The 27,919-nt window shown below is 41.5% G+C and overlaps 1 protein-coding gene across 1 annotated transcript in view; it reads right to left on the bottom strand.

Moving 5' to 3' along the window:
* Nucleotides 1-27,919, bottom strand: part of DMBT1 (deleted in malignant brain tumors 1) — a 223,784-nt gene that overhangs the window by 105,298 nt on the left and 90,567 nt on the right. Inside the window, 3 exon segments of the mRNA XM_075131155.1 lie at nt 8,167-8,469; nt 14,410-14,420; nt 16,230-16,549. Of these exon segments, the coding sequence (XP_074987256.1) occupies nt 8,167-8,469; nt 14,410-14,420; nt 16,230-16,549 (634 nt within the window).

Here is a 27,919-nt window from a genome sequence, read left to right on the forward strand (position 1 = left end):
TATAGTTTTTGAATAATGTGCCAATAAAATCAGAAAACTAAATTGATAGTATAATTGAATGCAGACAGAAGAGAGATAAAGAATGGATGAAAATTAGAAAGGGATAAGTAGGTAAGTAGATGGAGAGATGGGAAAAGAGATGGCAGGCGGGCTGGCTGGCAAATCATGATACTAAAGAATACAAAGCAGGCACACCCATTGTGCAAATAACACATAACTATATTTCTATCCAATTGTCTAATTCACAAAGCTGATAAACAGCTAGTTGTCTGCATATAATTACTGCAATGAAGAAGAGGAAGGAAACAACAGTTGGATATTAGGGAAAACTTTTTCACTAGAAGGGTGGTGAAGCACTGGAATGCATTACCTAAGGAGGTGGTGGAATTTCCTTCCTTTGAAGTTTTTAAGGTCAGGCTTGACAAAGCCCTGACTCGGATGATTTAGTTGGGGATTGGTCCTGCTTTGAGCAGGGGGTTGGACTAGATGACCTCCTGAGGTCCCTTCCAACCCTGATATTCTATGATTCTATGATTCTAATAGTGTTAAGAAATACAATGAAATACAAGAAATACAGTTTAGGACCCAATCATGTAAACATGCATGCATGTGAATCCCTACCATTGGAGGCTTTGAAGAATGGATTAGATGGATATCTCTCAGGAATGGTCTAGGTATACTTAATCTTGCCTTAGTGCAGAGGGTATAGACTAGAGGGCCTCTCGAAGTCCCTTCCAACCCTACATTTCCAAAAATAATTTTCCTATCCTCAATAGTCCCATTTAAAGCAATACGAGTACTCAAATGAATATTCATGTGGATTAATTATTATTGGGGTTTTTGTACTGCTGTAGCACCTAGGACCCCCAGTCGTAGACCAGGACTCCTTTCTGCTAGGCCCCGTTTCACATTTTAAATGACATCTCTCAGTACAATGAGAAGATGTTGGCTAAAATGTTTTATTTTATTTTGTGGGTCCGTTGGCTCCTGAAAGAAATTCATCCTAGGAATGTATTTTATTTTTGTTAAGAAGACGGATAGTTATAATTAGAGCTGGGCAAAAGACTTCTGGCAAATAGTATTTTATAATTTTTTTTTTTTGCTAGAATAATGATCAGCCTTCAAAAATCTGATACAAGAGTAGTGCAGGTTTGTAGAAACTGTGAGGGTACTTTAAAATCTTGTAATCTATTTTTAATCAGTTGGGGGTGGTCAAACTCCTCAACATATATAAAGCCCATCAATTCAGTCATTTCTCTCTTTCAGTTGTCCCTGACACTTTCGCTTTTATTGCTCACAGCCAGTAGGGTAGAATGCCTAGCGCAAGAGGCTCCATCGTCTCTCCATCATCTCTCATCATCACACCAACTGTGTGGTGCAACTAGTTCTGCCAGTGAATCCTGAACCTGGAGCTATAGGTGCTCGGCGTGTGGCCGCAGCCCCTGGCTTGAAGTGGTTTCCATCATAGACAGGGTTTACAGTTTTTTCAATGGCTCTCAGCACCCCCACTATACACATTGTTCCAGCACCACTCCCTGGTACCCCTGTTTGGGAGCAGTAATGCTGCTGTTTATTGGATTGGCAAACACTGGGAAAGAGAAAGGTATCTAAACAAAAAATGTTAAAAAAGAGACAATCAACATGTGTTGTTGCATCTGAAAGATAAAAGAGAAAGACAGAGGTTAGTTTTCAGAGTAGCAGCCGTGTTAGTCTGTCTTCGCAAAAAGAAAAGGAGGACTTGTGGCACCTTAGAGACTAACAAATTTATTTGAGCGTAAGCTTTCGTGAGCTACAGCTCACTTCATTAGTGATTTTGATTTTTTTTTTAACATGGCAATGTTTTACCAAAAATATATAGAAAACAGTGCTTAAATGTAAGTGAGGAAGTAATTCCACTGACTTGTAACCAACATGTGATTAAAATTAAGCATGTGCAGAGGTGCTTGGCTGGATTGGTGCCATCAATATATTCAATCTTGTGAGGAAATCCTTAATATTCAGAAATGTTCTAAGGATATTAACTGTCAGTTCCATTCTCCAATGAATTTCAAGTCAGGCCATCTAAACGATGCTGAGGTTATTCCCAAGGAGTAGAGTGGGCTGATCATTTTTAAACTATGCAAACCATAAAAATACATGTATATATATCTATCATATATCTATTATTTATCTGATGCCCACTGAAGTAAGGGACTCTTAAAAAGGGATTTGAGCAAAGTTCATTGTGGGCAGGCTCTCCCTGTACTGCAACTAAGTTCTGTTTAAAGAAACATTGCCATGACAGAATATTGTATGGTGCTTTTCTGTTGTGTACATAAAGGGGATTACACCGCAAAGCTCATTTTCACTTGCAATTTATGCTATATTCTAATGAATTAAGGACAAGCCACCATGGTCAAATTCACATAAATAAGGTAGCATTTTGACCAGTAAGTGATTCATAGAAAGATTTCACTGCAATTGATGCACCTTTTTATTGCAGACATTTGAAGGTACAGGTCAAGTTAAGTCTGTCATGAAAGTAATAATAAAGACATTACCACCAAGTGCTTATGTAGCACTTTTCATCATTAGACCTCAAAGCACTTTACAAAAAATGTAAGTATTCTTATCCCCATTTTACAGATGGAAGAGAGAGGTAAAGTACTTTTTTTAAAAAAAAATTCCGGTGAGCAAGTGAAAAGGCTGGATTGAGCTCAGTTAATAAGTTCACTGGCAGGAGCTTATGTCTCCTACAGTACAGCTCTGCTCTGAAAAGTGATTCCATCCAGTTCCGTAGCTAGGAAGAAAGAGACTCTACAGCTTAGTGGTTGGGGCACTCACCTGGTGTGGGAAACCCAGGTTCAAGTCTCTGCTCCAAGGCAGAGCAGGGACTTGAGCCTGGATCTCATAGGAACGGCCATATGGGGTCAGACCAATGGTCCATTTAGCCCAGTATCCTGTCTTCTAAGAGTGGCCATTGTCAGACGCTTCAGAGGAAATGAACAAAACAGGGCAATTTCGAATGATCCATCCCTGTCCTCCAGTCCCAGCTTCTGGCAGTTAAAGGTTTAGGGGCACCTGGAGCATGGGGTTGTTCCTTGACCAATGGCTAATAGCCATTAATGAACCTATCCTTCATTAATTTATCCAATTTTTTTAACCCAGTTATAGTTCTTGCCTTCACAACAGTCTCTGGCAATCAGTCCCATAGGTTGACCATGCATTGTATGAAGAAGTACTTCCTTCTGTTAGTTTTAAACCTGCTGCCTATTAATTTCATTGGGTGACCCCTGGTTCTTGTATTATGTGAAGGGGTAACTAACACTTCCCTATTCACTTCCTCCATATCGTTCATGACTGCATAGACACCGATCCTATCCTCCCTTGCTCGCCCCCTTTCTAAGCTGAACTGTCCCAGTCTTTTTAATCTCTCCTCATATGGAAGCTGACTGACATAGGTGCTGGAACGAGGGGGGCTGCCGCACTCCCTGGCTTGAAATGATTTCCGTGATATATGGGGTTTACAGTTTGGTTCAATGGATCTCAGACCCCCACTATAAAAATTGTGCACTCCTGCTGATCGATACCCCTGATCATTATTGTTGCCCTTCTCCGTAAGGTAGCATAGTTATCACTAAGGGCCACATTTCCGAAACGTAGGTTCTCCTTGTCCGTGTGTAAGCTGTCACTTCTGCCTGCACAAACAGTCCAGTGTGCCAAGAATGTAGCAAATGTGATAGGCAAGCATTTACCTGCGTGCATGCAAAAATGCTAGCAACTAGCATGTATGCAATGAGAGGTCAGGCTAGTGTAGACTGAAGGCCAACAATGTCCAAGGCACTTTCAACACAGTGTTTTGGCTGATAGCCAAAAGGATATATTACTAATACAGTCTAACTTTCCCTCTCCAGACTGGCAGAGCACAGTGGCTGCCTTTACGTTTTTATTAAAATCTATGTGCAACAGCCATCTGTATCTACTTTACTGGGAAGAATTTGTGCTGGTGGCTATCACACATTTATAACTTATTCAAACAGAATGACTGTTCTGTTTTCAAACAATGGCAATTACTATAATACAGGATGTCATGCTTCTTGTTACTCTTTTCAATGCGTTAAGAACAATTACTGGTAAATTTGTCTCAGATATTCTGGTTAACATAGAGAATATATATTTTATGAAGTTGGTGGGATGAACCAATTATTTAGGGTTGCCATTCTTTCTGTTATCCATTTTTATTTCTTCTTTGCCAGTAGACAGTATAAGGAATTTCAATTAAATGGGCAAGTTTTATAATAATGCATAAATGGTTAACGAATAATGAGGGTATTTGTATGTTCCAAATGTAAACAGAGTATGAAATTACCCATAAAAATATGGGGCCAGACCCTCAGATAATGGGGGGAGGGATAGCTCAGTGGTTGGAGCATTGACCTGCTAAACCCAGGGTTGTGAGTTCATTCCTTGAGAGGGCCATTTAGGGATCTGAGGCAAAAATTGGGGATTGGTCCTGCTTTGAGCAGGGGGTTGGACTAGATGACCTCCTGAGGTCCCTTCCAACCCTGATATTCTATGATTCTATGATAATATGAATGTCCACTCTCCTCAATCAATGGGGAAAATAACACTGAGTGACCAGAGGGGAAGGAGGCAGCACCCAGGAGGTAGGGGTAGAGGGCTGGCTTGAGACAGCCGGGAAAGGGGTCTACCCCCTGAGGTCTGCCACCATCCCTATTGGAGGGAGGTGAGGGAACGGGCTAGCTGGTTGGCTCTCATGTTCCCTCCCCCCCATTACCTATTAAGCTTACTCAGTCTTTTCCAAAAGCCTCTTGCTCCAGCCTAGCCTCCCCTTAGTATATGTTGTGTTATTTATGATGCTGTGGGTCTGATTGATCACCCATTATGGGATCAGGAAAGAATTTTTGTTTGTTGGACCAATCTGGCAAAAGGTCCAGCGGGATTTTTTTGCCTCCCTTGCAGCATCATGGAGGCACAGTCACCTTATTGCGTTAAGACTTAAAAATGCTTACTATTAGGAAAAGCAATATTGTTTTAGCACAGCAGGTGGAACTATGCTGATTTAGCACAGAGCATCAGGTCTATGATGTATTAAGTAATTCTTACCTGACAGATCTTTATTTGTTAAACATGTATGAAACGAAAAGGAGTACTTGTGGCACCTTAGAGACTAACCAATTTATTTGAGCATGAGCTTTCGTGAGCCACAGCTCACTTCATCAGATGAAGTGAGCTGTGGCTCACGAAAGCTCATGCTCAAATAAATTGGTTAGTCTCTAAGGTGCCACAAGTACTCCTTTTCTTTTTGCGAATACAGACTAACACGGCTGTTCCTCTGAAACATGTATGAAACGGTGCATCTAAAAAGGACTAGACTGCCTGTTAAATATTGTTTTTGTTAATTAGTTGTTACCTTTTCTAAGTTATTGAACTCACTTAGAACCACGTTCAAGTCAACTACGTTTAGGGATGAGGAAACTTCATGTGTCTAATATTGTCTCGTATCAAATCCATGACTCGTGCATGCAAAAAGCCCTAAGTGCAGTGGAACCACAGCACAAGTGAGATACCACGGAAAGACCATGCAGGGGAACTCTAAGATCTCTCCTTTCTACAGAGCAATGCTGTGGAAGGGTGCAGAGGCCTAAGCATATCCCTTGCTCACAATGAGCTGACCTGATGTTCAACATGACCCTTTCCTGATCAGTGGGTTGCCAGGCGTCCGGTTTTCCACCAGAACACCCAGTCAAAAAGGACCCTGGCGGCTCAATAAAAGTCTGGTTGGAGTGGGCTGGCAGGCTCCCTACCCAGCTCCTTGAGGCTCCTGAGAAGTGGCCAGCATGTCCGTCCAGCTCCTAGGCATAGGGGAAACCATGGGGGCTCCGTGTGCTGCCTCCACCCCAAGTGCTGGTTCTGCAGCTCCCATTGGCCGGGAACGTGGCCAATGGGAGCTGTGGGGGCAGCAGCTGCAGGGGGTGGCAGCATGCAGAACCCCTGTGGCCTTCCCTATGCCTAGGAACTGTAGGAAAATGCCGACTGCTTCTCGGGAGCTGCCTGAGGTAAGTGCTACCCCAAACCCACTCCCATGCCCCAACCCCCTGCCCCAGCCTGGACCCCCTCTCTACACTCCAAACCCCTCACCCCCAGCCCCACCTCAGAGTCTGCACCACCAGTGGGAGCCCTCACCCCCCTGCACCCCAACCCCCTGTGCCAGCCCGAAGTCCCCTTCCACACCCTGAATCCCTCATTTCTGGCCCCACCCCAGAGCCCACAATCCCAGCCCAGAGCCTGTACTCCCTCCCACACACCAACCCCCGGGCCAGCCAGGAGCCCCCTCACACACTCCAAACCCCTCAGCCATACCCCCCAGCCTGGAGCCCCCTTTTGCACCCAAACCCCTCATCCCCGGCCCCACCCCAGAGCCTGCACCCCCAGCCAGAGCCCTCACCCCCTGCACCCCAACCGTCTCCCACATTCTGAATCTCTCAGCACAACCCCCCAGCCCAGAGCCCCCTCCCACACCCTGAACCCCTCATTTCTGGCTCCATCCCAGAGCCTGCAACCCCAGCCAGAGCCCTCACCCCTTCCCACACCCCAACCCTCTGTTCCAGCCCGGTGAAAATGAGCGAGTGAGGGTGGGATAGAGCAAGCAATGGAGGGAGGGGGGATGGAGTGAGCCAGGGCGGGGCCTCTGAGAAGGTGCGGAACCTCATGGAAGGGGTGGGACAGGGGGCAGATCAAGGGTGTTCAATTTTGTGTGATTAGAAAGATGGCAACCCTACTGATCACACTGACTGCAAAGCTGTGGTCAACTTCATATTACTTCACATGACTCTTCAAGGATATTTCTGTCAGATTGAGGTTCGCTTTCATGAGCCTAACTGTGCAGTCTTCATTAGCTGGCAGGATGATAGAAAATTTTTAAAAAATTGGAATTTTAGGAAACTGGCAAAAATGGAAAGGAGCTCGGACCCTGATGCATAAGAATCCCCAAGGAGGAATGGAAAATAAAAATAATATTTTTATTCAGTGAATCTGCAAAATATAAAATTAACTCAGATTTATAACAATAATACTTTCCTTTTATATAGTACTGTTCATGTATGGATCTCAAACTAGTTTACATCAAAGGAAAGTATCTTTATGCTCATTTTTACAGATGGGGAAACCAAGGCGTAGTGTGACTTGGGATGGGACAGCAAGAAAGTCAAAAAGCTGCAAACAAAAATCAGATATTTTAACTCCCTGTGCCATGCCACTTTGGGGCTCATTGAAAGTTTCAAATATTTTGGCTTTTGGTCTGACCCTACATGATTTTTTCCCAACTTTCTGAAATTGCTAATGAATCAAAATATCTGTCATTTGCCTGGATGTACTTGTAAAATTTCAAGTGCAAATGACATCAGAAGCTGCATGACTTTCCTGGAAGATGTTACGTTTCAAAACAAGCAGAGCAAAACTTTGAAAACACCATGTTTGTAAAATCTTAAGGGTCCTCATAAAATATAGTAAAATGTGCTTGACCCTCACTGATGTCAATGAAGAAATTCCAAATGAATTTACCTTTCATAATGACAAAAAGATTAGTACTTAAACTTAAATACGTCTTTTCATCTCTGGGTCTCTAAGTGCTTCATGAAGTTAAGTCTCATTATCCCTACTTTACTTGTTAGATGACTGAGGCATTGAAAAGCTAAGTGGTATGGAAGAATCAGGAATAAACTCTACATCTCCTACCCCCCATTTCCATGCCCTATCCCAACGGAACAATTCTACACTCAAAGGAAGTGAAGTTAACAAAACTGAAAATTAACCCGTGAAGATAGCAAGTGCCCTTTGGAACTTCAGAGAGATAACTTAACTGTTTGACCATCTTTCATTTGTTTGATTTTGTTTTTGTTTTTTGTTTGTTTGTTTCATGTTTTTAAATCTCTTTATTCTATGCTATCACAATCGCATTCACCAGGGAACTAACTGGCTGGCTGAAGCATGGAACTAATGTTTAAGGAAGTAGGAAAGTGGCCCTTTTAGTATTGGATCCAGTTCCAAAAACTGTGTTTCATTTTGAAACCTCTGCAATGTGACACTCACAAACATCTTAGACATGGTCAAAAGCATGTTCTGTGCCAGTTATTTCCCTGTAAGACACCTGTAAACTCTTGGTATTTACCTGAACAGATGACACCGGCATCTTCATGATGACCACAGTTGTGAGACAACAATCCTGAATGAGGACAGTCCCATAGACGGTATTCCCATCCTCTGCAACCCACGTTATCCAGGACAATATTTCCTGAGCCTTGACCATAAAAGGCACTTGTCTTTGCTGCAACACCATGTCCACATCCAAGCTGCCTGCACACAACATCTGCATCACTGAGATCCCAGAAATCATCACAGACTGTTCCCCATGATCCTTGGTAATAAATTTCAACACGACCTTCACATCTGCTAGATGAATTCACCAGTCTCAATGCCAACCCTAAAACAGATTCAATGAAATTATTATTAGCACGTTAGTCAGTTCTATTTGCTGGTATCTCTCACAGCCACTCCCCTCTGGCCAGCAGGGTAGAATGTATAGTGCAATAGGCTCCACCATTTCTCTTTACACCAACTGTGCAGTAAAACTGAGTTTTTGCCAGTGACTCCTGAACCCGGTGCTATAGGTGCTGGAACTGGGCACTATAGGCTGTTTATTGGATTGGCAAACATTGGGAAAAAAAGAAATCTAAACAAAAAATGCTAAAAAGAGACAATTACTAGGCATCATTGAGCCTGAAGGATAACAGAGAAGGACAGGGTTAGTGATTTTTTTGTTTTGTTTTTGGCATTGTAACATTTTACCAAAAATACATGGAAACCAGTGTAATTGTAGTTAACTTGGTGCCAAAGAGTAACGAACGAGTAGGGTAGCACAGAAACAGTGGGTTCCTGAAAGCAGCACAGCCCCCTCAAATCACTAGCTTCTGGGTAAAGGAGAGGGGTGGAACCTTTGACCTCACTCCTAACCATGCACATTTTGGCCAATATGATTCATAGAAAGTTTTCACTGCAATTGATGCATCTTTTAATCACAAGCATTTGAAGATGCAGATCAAGTTACTTCTGTCATGAAAATTATAATAATGATAACACTGCCAAGCTGTTAAATATCCTTTTTCATCAATAGATCTCAAAGCAAGGTACCAAAAAGGTAAGTATTACTTTCCTCAGTGTATAGATCAGGAAAATGAGAAACAGAGAGGGAATGTAGTAATCTAAAAAAAAAAAAATTAGTGAGCAAGAGAAAAGGCTGGATGGAGTTCAGTTAGTAAGCTCACTGGACCCAGCTTATTTCTCTTATAGTACAGCAGTATTGCAGTACTACTGTATCCCTATTTAGAAGTGCTAGCTGCCAAAAGAAAGAAAAAGTTGATATTCAAAAAATGTATAGCCGCTAGCCTGAAGACAGCCTGCAAAACATACAGAGGCTTATCACCGTGCCGTACTTATTTTCCTATCCAAGGAATTTGGCGCCATTTATATGGGAATTATTTGTGTATTATAATGAGATAATTGAGAAGAATACAACATAAAATAAAGAAGTAAAATAATTATGAATTACCTGAAGGCAGCCATGTTGGAGTAGTAGAAGGAGCTATTAATACAAAAGGAGAACAATACATAAATCGGCAACATCTTTAATAGTGAGAGAGAGACTTTTAGAGTAATGTGCCAAATTCTAGATAACGCCAAGAAAATCATAACCAAATTAACAGCATAACTGAATGGGGGGGGGGGGAAGATAGATGGAGAGAGAGAGAGAAAGGATGAAAATTAGAATGTGGTAGGTAGATGGGTGTATGGAAAGAGATGGCTGGCTGGATAATCATGACACTAGAGAATACAAAAGCAGGCACCCATCTTGCAAAAAACACAACTATATTTCTCACCAATTGTATAATTCACAAAGCTGATAAAAAGTTAGCTGTCTGCATTTCCTCTGATTACTTTACTGTAATGAAGACACTTACTTAAATGAAGAGGAAGGCGAAAACAGAGTTAAGAAATATCAATGTTAACCCTTTGGGATCCAGTCCTGTAAACATGCATGCATATGAATCCCCACCACTGGAAGTTTTTATGAACAAATTACACGAACATCTATCAGGGATGTTCTTGATATAATTCTGGCCATAGCATTGAGGTGAAAAATGAGATGGAATCTCGAGGTTCCTTTCAGCTCTACATTTCCAAGAATAATTCTCCTCTGCGAGCTAGTCCTATAAAAGTCAATATCACTATTCAAATGAATATTCATGTGGATTAATTATTATTGTTCTTATTTGTATTGCTGTAGCACCTAGGAGCCCCAGTTATAGACCAGACTCCTTTGTGCTAGGGGCTGTTTTACATTTTCAATGGCATCTCACAGTATCATGAGAAGACATTTACTTACATGTTTTATTTTCATTCATGTGTCATGTGGCTCCTGAAAGAAATTCATCCTAGGAATGTATTTTTTTTTTTGTTAGGAAGAGGGATATTTATAATTAGAGCTGGGCAAAAGATTTTCGGCAAATAGATTATTATCCTTATGAATGACTCTCTGAATTGCCACTATGAATGACAATGAATAGTCACTGGGAGCGGGGCAAAGTGTAAGAATGACTCTATAGGCTGGAGTTTCAGACATTCACTACGGGCACTGGCGACCCAAATTCAAAGTCCCTGTTCCAATGACTATTTAATTATTTATACAAAGTAGAAGAGCTGGAACAGGAGAGATTGAGAAAACTCTGTATCAGGGCATCCTGTAGCTCGGTGGCCCGGGCATGCTCCTGAAACATGGAAGACTCAGGTTCAAATCCCTTTTCCATATCAGGCAGAAGGAAAATTGAACTTGGGCCGAGCTCTATTTATAATAGTCAAAAACCTACACCAAGGAAAATGTTTTCCAGGGGTAAAATGCTTCTTTGTCTGTGTGTTTAAAGTACTCAGCACAGTGAGGCCCAGGGCTCTGAGCGCTGCAGTAATATAAACAATCACAATCATTTTACCCTACAGTCTGAAGGATCGGAGACGCTTACAGCTGCAAGAACAGAGTAGTCTCATATGTTTCTTATGGAGCTTTCTGTTGGTGAGACCTCATCTGGAGTACACATTGGTGAGGCCTCATCTGGAGTACTGTGTCCAGTTTTGGGCCCCACACTTCAAGAAGGATGTGGATAAATTGGAGAGAGTCCAGCGAAGGGCAACAAAAATGATTAGGGGTCTGGAACACATGACTTATGAGGAGAGGCTGAGGGAGCTGGGATTGTTTAGCCTGCAGAAGAGAAGAATGAGGGGGGATTTGATAGCTGCTTTCAACTACCTGAAAGGGGGTTCCAAAGAGGATGGCTCTAGACTGTTCTCAATGGTAGCAGATGACAGAACGAGGAGTAATGGTCTCAAGTTGCAGTGGGGGAGGTTTAGATTGGATATTAGGAAAAACTTTTTCACTAAGAGGGTGGTGAAACACTGGAATGCGTTACCTAGGGAGGTGGTAGAATCTCCTTCCTTAGAGGTTTTTCAGGTCAGGCTTGACAAAGCCCAGGCTGGGATGATTTAACTGGGAATTGGTCCTGCTTCGAGCAGGGGGTTGGACTAGATGACCTTCTGGGGTCCCTTCCAACCCTTATATTCTATGATTCTGTGCCATTTTACTTTGCTAAAGTAACAGTCACCCTTCAGAAACCTGAACCACAACTAGTGCAGGTTTGCAGAAATTATCAGTGTAGTTCAAAATTTTGTAATCTATTTTTAACCATTGGGGGCCCTCGATCTCTTCAGCATAGATAATGCCCATCGATTCAGTCATTTCTTTCTTACTATTGTCCATGGCTCTTTTGCTGATATCTATGAGAGCCACTCTCCTGTGGCCCTCAGGGAGAATGTAGAGCGCAACAGGCTCTGCCTACTCTTTGCACCAGCTTATATCTGTCAATAACTCCTGCATCTGGTATCCCTGTTTGGGAGCAGTAATGCTGTTGTTTATTGGATTGGGGCGCATTGGGAAAGAGAAATAAAGTGAAACAAAAATGTTAAAAAGTGATAATTACCAGGTGTCGTCAAGTCTGAAAGATAAAAGAGAAGGACAGAGGTTAGTGATTTGGATTTTTGTTTTGTTTTGTTGGCATGGCAATGTTTTACCAAAAATAAATAGAAAACGTTATAGCTGTAATTAACTTAGTGCCAAAGAGCAGCAAATTGGGCAGCAAAGACACTGGGGTCCCTGAAAGCTGTTCATCACCAGGAAGTCACTAAAATCTAGGTATTTGAGAGGGAGGAATGCAGTCTTAGGCCTCAATCCTTTCAACACATACGTGTAAACGCAAGTTAGGAAACAATTCCATTGACTTGAAACCAATGGATTAAATGTGATTAAAGTTAAACATGTGCTTAGGTGCTTGACTGCCTTGGTGCCTATGGAATGGTTCATCTTGTGAGAGATCCTTAATATTCAGAAATGTCTAAGGATATTAACTATCAGTTCAATAACTTCCATGAATTTCACGTCAGGGAATCTGAATAATACTCAGGTTATTCTCAAATATTAAGTAGCGCTGAGCATTTTTATAGAAGATACAAACAAAACAAAAAATACATGCGGATTTATTCAGATTCAGAGCAAAGTTTAGTGTGAGCAGGCACTGTGATTATTTCCCTACTCTGCAGCTATCCCAGTCCTGAATTCTGTTGAACTAAGAGTACCGTTAAAGAAAATTGCACAGTTCTTTAATGATGTTGACACCACCAAGCACATTTTGACTTGCAACTGATGCTATATTCTAATGAGTTAAGGACAAGCCACTAAGATCAAATTAACATAAATAAGGTAGTAATTTTAACCAATAAGTGATTCATAGAAAGATTTCATTGCAATAGAAGTACCTTTTCATAGCAGGCATTTGAAGGTACAGGTCAAGTTAATGCTGTCATGAAAATTATAATAATGATAATAACACCACCTAGCTCTTCTGTAGCACGTTTAATAAATAGATCTCAAAAGCACATTACAAAAAAGATAAGTATTATTATCCCCATTGTAAGGATGGGGCAAATGTGGGACAGAGAGGGAAAGTAGTAATTTTTTTAAATTTTTGGTGAGCAAGAGAAAAGTTGGATGCAGTTTAATTAGTAAACTCACTGGCCCCAGCTTATTTCTCTTGTAGTACAGCTCTGCTCTGAAAAGTTGAGAAGTAAACCAGTGCTGGTTTTTATTTTTTTCCTGATTGCCAGTCATGCATGTCCATCCTGGGTTCTGAGTTCTAAACCCTTTTCTTTCTCTCTCTCCCCAGTTTTATCACTATCAGTAATAAAGATTCTACAGAGCAAATTACACCCTCCGTACCAGCTGTGCAATCTCATTGGCTTCACTGGTTTTGCAAAAATATATCTGTAAGGAATTTAGTAAACAAACCTCTTGATGATGAAGGGTCAACAGGACTAAAATGCAGTAAACATTTATTTTTGTCACTAACATCAGCATATCTGACTGAACAAACAGGCAATAGATGGTTTGAGTTAGGAGTACCGTTACACAGTCATTTTTCAAAACACAACTACACGAAGGTGATTTCATGTAGGTGATTTCCTTATACTATTTAACCTTTGCATAAAAATGAAAATCTTAAATCAGCTCCAGCAGAAGTCTCTACTGCAAAGAATACAGTATTATATTAATGTATTTGTGACCAAATACACCCCGGTATTCACACCCTACACACCACTGTAATAATCTTTGTACAATATATGCCTTGTGAGATATCATTTGAAAACGAATAACTTCCTGATCAATAATATCATGGTGAAATGTGTGTACCAAATTATATGTAAAGTTATCTGAAATGTGTTGACCAGATAAGTCTGGGAAGGGGGTAAACTAGTTCCCCTAAGACAAAGGCCAAGCTGATGCCCCTAGTTATGTGTCATCAAAGTTAACTGGAAATCACCTGTCAAGTGACCATTCTGCAGCAGCTAAGGTGGGCAGAAACTGATGGATTTGGATTTTAACAAACAACAACATGGAACTACTTTCACCATGAGACTCCATGCCTCCATCCTCACAGCCGGAAGGAACTTTATGTAAGTTGAACCCTCAGGAAAATGCATTCCCAGGGTGACTGGATTAGAAAAGTGAGGGGCAAAAACACCATCTCTATCTCTCTCACTTGCTCTTTCACCTAAGAGGACAAAGGAACCATCCCTTTGGACTTTGAGAGCAGATCCTGACTTGAGAAATTGGTCAGCTATTTTGCTGAGAACAAGTGGTAAGACATTTACTTGAACCAAATCTAGTTTGTTAAGTTTTAGTTACAAGAAAGCGTTTTATCTTTATTTCTCTTATATCCATTTCTGTCTTTAAAGCTTTATACTTGTACTCACTTAAAGCCTTTCTCTTTGTAGTTAAATGAACTTGTTTTATTCTTTAATCAAAACTAATCCAGTGACGTATTTAAACTGAATTGTTTGACAACTCCAATTAAGGTAGCAAACTCTTGTACATTGACTCCTTTCTGGGGCAACGGACCTCTAATATCTGAACTGTCCAGGAGAGGACTGGGCACAGGGGTGAAAGTAACTTAAATTTCTTACCGGTACGGTCGTATCGCAACACCCCCCCCCCCCCCTTCCCACCTCCACTCCTACACACTTAACTTCATGGATCCCTTTTCATGGCTTGGATACAGTCGCTGTATACTTGTTTTATTCTAGAGTACTGGTGTGAAAAAACATCCTCCCACCCCCGAGTGATGCAAGTTTCAGCACTGTAAAGTGCCAGTGTAGACAGTGCTACAGTGCTGGGAGCTATTCCCCTCGCGGAGGTGGTTTTATTACAGTGCTGGGAGCTATTCCCCACGCGGAGGTGGTTTTATTACAGTGCTGGGAGCTATTCCCCTCACGGAGGTGGTTTTATTACAGTGCTGGGAGCTATTCCCCTCGCGGAGGTGGTTTTATTACAGTGCTAGGAGCTATTCCCCTCGCGGAGATGGTTTTATTACAGTGCTGGGAGCTATTCCCCTCGTGGAGGTGGTTTTATTACAGTGCTGGGAGCTATTCCCCTCGCGGAGGTGGTTTTATTACAGTGCTGGGAGCTATTCCCCTCGCGGAGGTGGTTTTATTACAGTGCTGGGAGCTATTCCCCTCGCGGAGGTGGTTTTATTACAGTGCTGGGAGCTATTCCCCTCACGGAGGTGGTTTTATTACAGTGCTGGGAGCTATTCCCCTCGTGGAGGTGGTTTTATTACAGTGCTGGGAGAGCTCTCTCCTAGCACTGGAGTCGCGACTACACAGCCACGTTAAAGCGCTGCCGGCTGGGTAGACATACGCTTTTGTGGAAGACTTTCAGCTTCTTCATTTGTTGTTGTTCTTTCTGACCAACAATCCCCCATTTCCTCACTTTTACGTTTAAACATACCCTTTCGGGTCTGTTGAACGTGCATCTCCTTAGACAGCATTTTTTTTCACTTAGTTTCTACTGTAAATTGCACGCCTGACACGAGAGACTTGACCAATAAGAAGCAAGCAGTTACCCTGATGGCACTCAAAAGCTAACGTTTGGAATCACGTGAATATCTTCCCAGTGACAAGAAGTTACAACTGAAAACTGAAGGGGAGCATTTTGTTTCTAGAGAATGTAAAATATATTTAATCCAAGTGATAAATCTGATTTTTTGTTATTACTACAGTTAAACCTAGCCTATATTACCCAGTTGTACTGAATGCTTCAGCCACTTTCTTACCAGTACACTGTACCAGTTTACTTTCACCTCTGACTGGACAATGCAGAAAACATGTTTTTGGGGGAAATCTGGGACTGGGAGTGCACTGGAGTCACCCTGGAAGTAGTTATTAAGGCTGCTGGAAGCCAGAGTGTGACTGCATTGTCACTGACAGGCTACTGGGGTCAGAGCAGCTGGACCAGGGCTGTGGCTATACACAAACACTCAGGGTGTGACCTGCATACTGTCTGGCTGACGTAGGTCAGGTTGGGAGCTACGTCAGCAAGGCATTGTGCGGCACTCCAGGTACTGACACAACCCCTCTCTGGTCTGGATTGCACCTCAGAGCATGATAGTATCTTCACATACTTTTTGTCATAAGCTATTTGTAGAAAATGAAGAAATTGCCGATGGCAAGAATTCCACATTTATAAAAGATCCTGCTCTCTGATTCTTAACTAAAATAGTTATAAGAGAAAAGACAGTACCTGAACAAATCACACTGGCATCTTCACTGTGGCCACAGTTATGTATGCCCCACCCTCTCTGTTGACATTGCCAGACAAAGTATTCATTTCCACTGCACTGCACATCATCCAGGAAAATATTTCCTCTGCCTTGACCAAATCGGGCACTTCCTGGTGCAGAAATGGCTGATCCACATCCAAGCTGCCTGCATACAACTTGAGCATCATTTATGTCCCATAAATCATCACAGACTGTCCCCCAAGTTCCATTGGCATAAATTTCAACACGGCCCTCACATCTGTTCTGGCCATTCACCAGTCTGAGATCAAAAACACCTTTGAAAGACAGAAAAACAACTCAATGAGCATTCACAAAGTTTCTCACGTTGGCAAGCTTTCATACATGTTACTGGAATCTGATTTTCCTACCACAGGGGATACCCTTAATTCCCATTGCAGTTACTGAAATATACTTGTGTTCTGCAGAGGAAGAACTAGGCTCCTTCTCTCCTGATAATTGAGAAAATATGACAGATTATATCTCTCTATCACAAACTTTATCATTGACAAAGTAATGTCTTGGAGAAATTAACTCTCCATTCTATGTCTCTCAAACAACAATGAGAACATTCCAATGGTACTGAGATTTGTTTTCATAAATATAAATTACCTTAAATTGGCCATTTTCATCTTCATCTTTTATGCATTTATTAATAATTCCCATGTTTCATCTTATAAAATACCCATTTCCCTGAATATTTAAAAATGTAAAAGGAAGAAAAATAAACTCAAAACCAAAAAAGGAGAAAGAAAGAAAGAAAGAAAGAAAGAAAGAAAGAAAGAAAGAAAGAAAGAAAGAAAGAATAAAAACAAGAGGAAAAGAAAACAAGGAAGTCTCTTGAATTGCATCTATGCATGCTTAATATCTTCAGCAATGTGTTTTGGGTAGTAATGTCCAAAACTGAAACAGCCTTGATTGTGGTGTATCGGTTGAGGCACCCTTAATTTAGCAGGCCTTCCCTCAGGCAGCTTTAACAGATCATACCAAACATTATGACCTTCTTCATTTATCAACACAATGAAAGGTTTAATAGGAAAGGCTCTAACATGCATGCAAGAACGTTTCAGTTTTAAATTAGAGATGGGCCCAAATCACAGTTTCAACTGGGATCCAAATGATCCCAGAGGCCAAATATATTTGGATACATGGTTTTGGTTCTGTTCCAGTTCTAATTTTAATACATTTTTAAAATTCTGGACAGATTTTCTTGAGAGAGCCAGAGTTATGGGAAAACACAAAATACAAAAAACCTACATGTACGAGTAACTTTATTCACACCACTAGTTCCATTGAAGTCAATGGGATATACATAAATTCAAATTATTTATGTGCAGAAGTATTTGTAGGATTATTTTTCCTTCTTCTGGGCCCAATTCTTAAACTCTTACTCATGTTGTGTAGGAACTTACCTCCTAAGAAGGTCCTCTAAAATCATTGGCTCTTTTTTTTCAGAGTATGGCAGTAAGGTTCTTCTCCATGTGAGTAAGGGTAGCAGAACTGGTCTTGACTAGGAAAATAGGTGTGTTCTTAATTTGAGTTCATTTGAGATGAAATTCAAATGAAGACAAGGCAGTTGGAAGTTTTCACATGAGTTAGCAGGTCAAGTTATAGACCATGGGGCAGCCTACGATTTAACTCAACCTGCTCACTCGTTTCCAAACATCAAACTAGGATTTTACGTTGGGTTGGCTAACACAGGTTAAGAACACTAGAAAAAAAGGTGTGAAGACACAAGAAATAAGACCTGCAAACCAAACCATGACTGAAATTTCCACCCCCAGCAAGATGTCAATAGGAATACAGAGAATTTTTAACCTCCCTTCCTCAGATAACTCAAAAATGGCTGCACATGTTTTACTCAAAACTTTCCACACAACACAATCACTTTGAGGCTTCAGACCAAGCATGGTCTGAAAAAAGAATTTGTTTGAGAAAATTATGAGCAATTGGAAAACAAGGGAGAGGAATGGGAGAGAAAAATCAATTTCCCCTTCAATATTTGCGTTAGCTCTAATTAAAACCTTACTAACAAATATGTCTGAAGAAATTTTCATTTTGTGAACAGGAAGCAAATTTAATATGTGTTAGTAACTATACTTCACACTTGCACCATGCTTTTCATTTTTAAATATCGGAGTGCTTTATGTAGAGATACAAAGAATTATATACTTATTTAAAAGAAGAGGAAGGAGAAAACAGTGTTAAGAAATATTATGGTTACTCCTTTAGTACCCAATCCTGTAAACATGCATGGAGGCTTTGAAGAACAGATTAGATGAACATGTCTCAGGGATGGTCTAGGTATACTTAATCTTGCCTTAGCACAGAGGGTATAGACTAGAGGGACTCTCAAGGTCCCCTCCAGCCCTACACTTCCAAGAATAACTCTCCTCTCCTGAATAGTTCCATTTAAATATGGCTATTTCAAATGAGTATTCATGTGGATTAATTATTATTGGGAGTTTTTTTTTATTGCTCTTGCACCTAGGACCCCCATTCATAGACCAGGACTCCTTTGTGCTAGGGGATGTTTAACATTTTAAATGACATCTCTCAGTACCATGAGAAGATGTTGGCTAAAATGTCTCCTTTTCTTTCGTGTGTCAGTTGGCTGCTGCAAGAAATTCATCCCAGGAATATATTTCTTTTGTTAAGAAGAGGCCTATTTCTAATTAGAGATGGGCAAAAGATTTCTGGAAAATAGTTTCTCAATTTACTTATTTTGCTAGAATAAAAATCAGCCTTCAAAAATCTGATCCAAGAGTAGTGCAGCTTTGTAGAAACTGTACTTTAGAAGCTTGTAATCTATTTTTTAATCAGGAGGGGGCAACTCCTAAAACTCCCCATCATACATCACCAACCCATCAGTTCACTCATTTTTTCCTTTCACTTGTCCCTGACCCTTTTGCTGGTATCTCTCACAGCCACTCCCCTCTGACCAGCGGGGTAGAATGCATTGTGCAGGAGGCTTTATCATCTCTCTTTACACCAACTGTGTGGTGCAACTTAGTTGTGCAGTGACTCCTGAACCTGGTACCCCAAGAGTAGTAATACTGTTATATATTTGATTGGCAAACATTGGAAAAGAGAAAGAGAAGGATGGGGCTAGTGATTTTTTTCTTTTTGGCATCATAATATTTTACCAAAAATATATAGAAAACAGTGTAATTGTAATTAACTTGGTGCCAAAGAGCAACGAGTAGGGTAGCAAAGACACAATGGGTTCCTGAAAGCAGTATAGCACACTTAAATCATTAACTTCTGGGTGAAGGAGAGGGGTGGAACCTTTGACCTCACTCCTATCCATGCACATTTTGACCAATATGATTCATAGAAAGTTTTCATTGCAATTGATGCATCTTTTGATCACAAGCATTTGAAGGTGCAGATCAAGTTACTTCTGTCATGAAAATTATAATAATAACACCACCAAGCTCTTCTATAGCCTTTTTCATCAATAGCGCTCAAAGCAAGTTACCTAAAAGGTAAGTAGTATTATCTGCAGTGTATAGATGGGGAAAATGAGAGACAGAGAGGGAAAGTAGTAATTTTTTTTAAAAAAAAATTGGTGAGCAAGAGAAAAGGCTGGATGGAGTTCAGTTAGTAAGCTCACTGGCCTCACAGCTTATTTTTTTTCTGGTACAGCTCCGCTCTGAAAAGTGATTCCACCCTGTTCTATGTTTATTGTCTCATCAATTCCCATATCAAATGTACTCCAGTACCACCAGGCTGTAGAGCCCCGTTTCTGCAAACATACACACATGCTTAATTCTGATGACAGGAATAGTTTCATTGAGGCCATTGGGATTAGTCACGTCAGCCAAGTTAAGCACATACATATGTGTTTGCAGGATTGGGGCCCAAGTGCTTTAAAGTATAAATACCTACAAAAAGTATTGTAGTACTACTGTATCCCTATTTAGAAGTGCTAGCTGCCAAAAAAAAGAAAACGTTGATATTCAAAAAAATGTATGGCCGTCAGCCTGAAGACAGCCTGCAAAACATACAGAGGCTTACCACTGTGCCGAACTTATTTTCCTATCCAAGGAATCTGGTGTGATTTATATGGGAATTATTTGTGTTTTATAATGAGATAATTGAGAAGAATACAACATAGAAATAAAGAAGTAAAAGAATTATGAATTACCTGAAGGCCACCATGTTGGAGTAGTAGGAGGAGCTATTAATACAAAAGGAGAACAATACATAAATCGGCAACATCTTTAATAGTGAGAGAGAGACTTTTAGAGTAATGTGCCAAATTCTAGATAACGCCAAGAAAATGATAACCAAATTAACAGCATAACTGAATGGAGGAGAAGGGGCGGGGGAGAGAGAGGGACAAAGGATGAAAATTAGAATGTGGTAAGTAGGTGGATGGAGAGAGATGGCTGGTTGGCAAATCATGACACTAGAGAATACAAAGCAGGCACCCATCTTGCAAATAACACATAACTATATTTCTAGCCAATTGTATAATTCACAAAGCTGATAAAAAGCTAGCTGTCTGTATTTCCTCTGATTACTGTAATGAAGACACTTACTTAAAAGAAGAGAAAGGAGAAAACAGAGTTAAGAAATATCAATGTTAACCCTTTGGGATCCAATCCTGTAAACATGCATGCATGTGAATCCCCACCACTCGAGGTTTTGAAGAAAGGATGTTCTTGGTATACTTAATCCTGGTCTTCGCACAGAAGGAAAAAACTAGATGGCTTCTCAAGGTCTCTTCCAGCCCTACATTTCCAAGAATAATTCTCCTCTACTAACTAGTCCTATATAAATCAATATGACTATTCAAATGAATATACATGTGGATTAATTATTATTGTTCTTATTTGTATTGCTGTAGAACCTAGAAGCCCCAGTCATAGACCAGATTCCATCTCTCAGTATCACGAGAAGACATTTGCTAAAATGTTTGATTTTCTTGCTTGTGTCATGTGGCTCTGGAAAGAAATTAATCGTAGGAATTTTGTTAGGAAGAGGAATATTTATAATTAGAGCTGGCCAAAAGGTTTTCGGCAAATAGATTATTATCATTATAAATTACTCTTTGAATTGCCACTATGAATGACAATGAATTCATTGGGAGAGGGGCAAAGTGTAAGAATGACTCTATAAGATGGCGGTTAGGACGTTCACTTAGGGCAGTGGCTCTCAACCTTTCCAGATGACTGTAGCCCTTTCCGGAGTCTGATTTGTCTTGCACATCGCCAAGTTACACCTCCCTTAAAAACTACTTTCCTACAAATAATGAGACATCAAAACAGAAAAGTGTCACAGAATGGTAGTACTGAAAAATTGCTTACTTTCTCATGTAATTATAAAATAAATCAATTGGAATATAAATATTGTACTTACATTTCAGTGTATAGTACTATAAAGCTGTATAAACAAGTCATTGTCTATATAAAAGTTTAGTTTGCACTAACTTTGCTAGTGCTTTTTATGTTGCTTGTTGTAACACTAGGCGAATATCTAGAGGAGTTGATGTACCCCCTGGAAGACCTCTGCATACCCCGAGGGGTACTTCTACTCCTGGTTTAGAACCACTGCCTTAGGGTACGGTAGACCCAAATTCAACATCCCTACTCCAATGACTATTTAATTATTTATTCAAAGTAGAAGAGCTGGAACAGGAGAGACTGAGAAAATTCTGTATCAGGACATCCCATAGCTCAGTGGCCCAGGAATATTCCTGAAATAGTGGAGACCCAACTTCCAAGTCCGTTGGAAAATGCTGATTCATCAAAAGTTTTCTTGGAAACATATCTGTTTCAACAAGCCTTTCACTGGGAAGTTGTCTCAGGTCCAGGAGGGAAATTGGTTTTTGGGAGGGCACTCACCTGATGTGAGAAACCCAGGTTTAAGTGTCTGCTCCCAAATAGATAGAACAGGCATTGAACTTGGCTTTTCTGCATCATAGTGAATGCTTTAACTACCATGCTGTTGGCTATTGTGGGGAGGGCTTGCATTAAAACTCTTGTGCTTTTTCATTAAAACCCAAACAGTCTCGTTTTTGTTCTGATGCAGAATGAAAACAAATTTTAAAACCTCAGAATGATTCCCCAAACTAGAATTTTCTTGTTTTCCAGCAATCCCTACTCTATACCCCCAGAGCCTGTTGATAGAAGAGCAAATAATGTACAGATAGCAAAATGTTATGTCACAAGGAAGGAACTGTGGACGAGTGGGTCTAGCATGGTGTTGGGAGTCAAGAAATCTGGTTTCTAGTCCCACATTTTCAACTGTCTTGTTGTGTGGCCCTTGGCAAGTCACTTAAACTCTATGTCTCAGTTTCCCCATCTGTAAAATGGGGATAAAGATCCTTTACTTCTAGGTAAGCTGTTTTGAGATCCATAAATTAACCTCTGTATATAAATGTAAAGTATGATTATTATACATTTGAGTTAATTTTATATTTTGCAATTTCTCTTCATAATAAATAATGTTTTTTTCTTTTCCACTTTTCCTGGGGATTCCTACACATCAGGGTAAGAGCTTCTTCCCATTTTTGACAATTTCCTAAAAGGCCAAGATTTTTTAATCTTCCTTCATCCTGCCAGCTAATGAAGACTGCATAGTCAGGCTTATGAAAGCGAACCTCGGTCTGCCAGAGAAGCGAAATAGAACAATAGCATTTGGTTCCAAACGTTTGAATGGTTATTTGAACAAAACCCATACTCTGACATTTTGAGGTTTATTATTAATTAAGATCGGTATTAATTGTTAAGCGTCAAATTCTCTGCTGAGAGAAACTGAATCTTCCCTGTAGGTTGTGGAGCCCCAGCAAAGCTACTCCCGCTGCACTCTTCACATGTGTCGGTGAGGGTTGGTGTATGGAAAAGGAACAGCCAGTACATTTGTATTTTCAGTACGCACTGAACAGGACTTGATCAGGGCTTAGCTCAGCTTTTATTTTTGCGAGGCTGATAAAATCTTCTGTCACCAACATCCTCATCTCCTCCCCGTCTTTGTACCCCTAAATCACTAACTCTTTTCCCATCCCTCAAAAAAAAAAAAAGTCCCTTGTGTACTCTGCTCACACCCCTCTCTGCATTAGTATAAATCGGCAATATAATCCCAGCACATGCCGACAGTTGGCTGATATTGTCACTCTTCCTCTCCTCCCCGAACCATGGGGTGAGCACTGGATTGTGGCAGGATATTGGGTCAGAGGATGGCAGAACAAAAGGGAACAAGGATAGACAGAGGAGATGTGAGAGAGGGAATGAATACAAAGACAAATATGAGAATCAAGGAGGAGAAGGGATTGTAAAGAAAAAGGAAAAAGTAAACACTAGGATAAGGGAAAAAAAGGAAGATAAATATCATAGAAAATATATCAGGGTGGCATAGGCAAGCCTTTTCCTATTTGGCAGCTTCCCAGCCACCAAACCCTCCTGTGCACCCGTGACTCCCATTAGCACCATTCCTTCCCTGGAACAAATGTCTTGGATTTTCAACTTGAAAATATACAAACTATTTTCAGCTTAAAACTCAAACAGTGTCTCAAACTGTTGACGTATTGTAAACATTTGCCACAACTCAAACTAAGGCAGCTCCAAGGATAAGAGTAATCTTTTTGACGTATCGCAATTCGTCTAGCAGATTGTGGCACTGAAAGCTTTTGGCAACTCAGGTTCTACGGCTGTCTTTGCTAAGTCGGAGGAGATGGGGACTAGTGTTCATTAGACCATTACATCAAGTTAGAAATAACCTTGACTCATGTGAACTAATATGATGTTGGCCATAGCTCTGCAGTCAGTGTAGACAGGAATGGGTCATATTGAACATCAGGTCAGATAGTTGTGAGCAAACCTCAGGCCTCTTTAAACTTTCACAGTGCTGATGTGCAGAAATTAGAGGTCTTAGAGTTTCCCTGCATGACCTTTCTGTGGCCGCTCACTTGTGCTGTGGTTCCAATGCAATTAGGCTTTTTTTTTTTTTTTTTTGCACCCATAAGACATGGATTTGGCTATAAGACAATATTAGACACCTGGAGTTTCCTCAACTCTAAATATAGTTGACTTGTATGTGGCTCTAAGTGAGTTCACTAACCTAGAAAAGGTAACAACTAATTAACAAAAACAACATTTACAAGGCAGTCTGGTCCTTTTTAGACCCACAATATTATACATAATTAATAAAGACCAACCTGTCAGATAAGTATTGCTTAATACATCTTGGGCCAGATGCTCAACTGTAAATCAACATAGCTCCATTTGCAGTGCTAAAACAGTATAACTTTTCCTAACGTTAACCTTTTGTATGTCTTAATGCTATAAGCTAACTGTGCCTCCATGATCCTGAGAAGAAGCTGACCTCCCTCCCCCCAGAATTCTTGCCCATTTGGTCCAACAGAAAACATTCTTTCCAGAGGCCCCATACCACATGATCAGTCAGAACCTCAGCATCATAAATAACACAGCCCGGATGCTATACTAAGGAGAGAGAAGGCTGGGTAACTGGCTGTAGCAAGACACTTTTTGAAAAGACTGGATAAGCTTAAATAGGCTAGGTGGGGGGAGCACAAGAGCCAGCCAGCTAGCTCATTCCCTCCGCTACAGCCAATGGGAAGGTGATGGACCATGAGGGATAGCCCCCCCCCCTTTCCCAGCCACACATGCTCTCTCATATCAGCCAACTCCCGCCCGCCATGTGGGCACTGAGTCCTTCCCCTGTGGCCACTCAATGTTCCTTTCCCTTTGATTGTAGAGGAGGGCCATTTTTGTGGAGAATGCATATTTTTCTGGAAAACTTCATACTCTCTTTACAGTTGGAACTTTCTCTGTTTACATTCTTAAACTTACATGCATTGTTGTAAAACTCTCCCCTTCCGCTGAAATTGCTAAAACTATCTACTGTCAAAGAAGAAATAAAAATGGATAATATAACAGAAAGAATGAGAATCCTAAATAATAAGTGCATTCGGCCAGGTTCACAAAAATATATGCTCCATGCTAAGCCGCATATTTAAGACAAAGTAATTGTTCTTACCTCTGAAGACAGAATAATAAGTAGCATGAAATCCTGTATTTTGGTAACTGCCATCGCTCGAAAACACAACGGTCATTCTGTTTGAAGAGGATGTAAATGCTTGATAGCCACCAGTACATATTCTTCCCAGCAAAGTCGATGTATATGGCTGTTGTGCATAGATTTCAATAAAATCATAAGCACAGTTACTGTGTGGCTGCAGTCTGTAGAGGGAAAGTTAGACAGTACTTGTAAAGTATCCTTTTGGCTGTCAGTGAAAACACTTTGTTAAAAGTGCCTCAGACACTGTCGGCCTGCAGTCAAGAGTAGCCTGACCTCTCATTACACATGTAACAATGTTTGCCTACCACAGATACTACATTTTTGGCACACTGGACTGTTCGTTCACCTAGAAGTGACAGGTCACACACACACAATTAGAGCCCATGTTTCAAAAATGTGGCCTTTATTGGAAATTATGGGTATGTCTTTGTAACCCACACACCTCCTGGGTGCGGTGTTCTGTCCCATTTAGTGGCACCGAGACCATTTAGAGAGACAGACAGAGAGATTAATGAGTCTGCTCTATAACCTTAGGTAACAGGCAATTGGCTTTTTGCTCATGCAGTAGAGACTCATGCACTAAGCTCCAGAGGCCCCACGTTTGATCCTGCCCGCTGATGACTGGTGTCTGTCAGTGCTACATCTACACAGCAATATAAGCCTGGGCTCAAGCCCAGACTCAACCTAATTCTCTTTGTGTCCACACACCAATTGTGTTAACCGAGGGCTCTAATATAGGGACCCATGATCCTGCAGGGTTGGGGGGTCCGAGCCAATGTTAAGCTGGAACCTAGGGTCTGGGCTCTGTTACTTTTCTGTCTGTCTTCAGCCCTTCCTTGACTCAGGTCCCAGAAATCTTCCAGATGTATCCCAGAGTTCCTTGGGGCAACTTCCTTAGTCCTTCAATGCGACAATTTGTGGTGTGGTGTATTGCACTCTAGTGCAAACAGAAGCCACACCTCCCTTTGCATACCGCAGCAGCTCAGATCAGCATTAACCGATTGTGTGCTGAACATGGGTCTGCAAGTAAACTATCAGTAGGGCCCTACCAAATTCACGGTCCATTTTGATCAATTTCACGGCCAGAGGGTTTTTTAATTAGTCAATCTGACGTTTTCAGATGTTTGCATCTGAAATTTCACAGTGTTGTAACCATGGGGATCCCAATCGAAGAGGTAAATGGAAGTGGGTCTGATCTCCCCCACTACCGCCAATGGCTGTGCAGGGGAAAGACAAGTCCTGTCCCTCCCCAGCCCAGTCGGGACTCATGGGAAAGAGCTTATTTTACAGTCGGTGACATGTTTTTCATGGCCGTGAAATTGGTAGGGCCCTAACTATGAGAGAGCCTGCAGGGTTTTCAATGGACACCAATCAGAAGAAGCTTTTTGCAAAGAGAGCTGCTTCCTGGTCACAAGAGCACAGCCAGATGTTGGTGCACAGTGTGTGGGTGCCCCTGCACACACAGCCCCACGGGGGCAGGGAGGGCAGAGAGCAGAGTGGGGACCAAGTGGCTACAGGGACGGGGAGTAGTATAACTCCTGGCTCAGCATGGCCAGGGAAGGGATGACCCCACAACACTCTGGCTGTTCCCCCTCCCTGCAGGACAGCCGCTTGGTCCTCACTGTGCTTTCTGACCCCTTCTGCCCTAGGGCTGTGCATGCAGGGGCACCCAGACAGCGTGCACTGTGCGGGTGGTGAGTGGGAGCCAGCCCCAAAACTTCCTCACAGCCTTCCAGGGATCCCCTATCCCTGCCTCTCGGTGTGCAGCAGGGGAAGGAATAATGGATTCCTGGGGGTGCTGGAACACACTGCACCCCCAGTTCTGGGGATGCGCTTCACTCTGCAGCTGGCAGCAGCTAGGCTGGGGTATGTGAGTGTTTCTCCTCTGAAACCAACTTATAATTAAACTTCAAAACAGACAGCCAAAGAAAAACACCTTCATTGAATGTCCCATTTTGAAACTTAAGAATTGCAGAGTGTCCTAGTTTGACAGTCCTGGAGACTGATGTCCTAATTATCCTCAGAACAGGTGCAAATGGGCATTTTCCTGCCAATGTGACTCAGCCTAGAGGGGGAGAGACCAATTCTCAGATTAGATGGTAGTTCAGTATAAAGCCTTCTCAAACCGCAATCATTCCCCTGAGACAGCTACCAAATGAGCTCATAATGTGGTGTATGTACTCATAGCTCCTTATGGGCACCTGAGTCCCATTAGTTGCACTGTCACAGGTAGGAAAGAGAATGGGCAGTAGGATTTTCTTACAGTGCAACAGATTTGTCAGGCCCGTGTGTCAATGCCAGGGTTGGGGGGAGGGGAAGCTAGGCATTCTGAGATAGGGGGACTTTGACTTGGGTGCGCACTGCAGTGTGGATTCCAGAGCCCTAGGTTGGAGCCTGGGTCAGAAAATCCTTTATCTAGGATTAAAATGCAGTGTCATAGAATCATAGAATCATAGAATATCAGGGTTGGAAGGGACCTCAGGAGGTCATCTAGTCCAACCCCCTGCTCAAAGCAGGACCAATCGCCAATTAAATCATCCCAGCCAGGGCTTTGTCAAGCCTGACCTGAAAAACATCTAAGGAAGGAGATTCTACCACCT

The sequence above is a fragment of the Caretta caretta genome, chromosome 7, assembly GCF_965140235.1.
Source record: "Caretta caretta isolate rCarCar2 chromosome 7, rCarCar1.hap1, whole genome shotgun sequence".
NCBI lineage: Eukaryota > Metazoa > Chordata > Testudines > Cheloniidae > Caretta > Caretta caretta.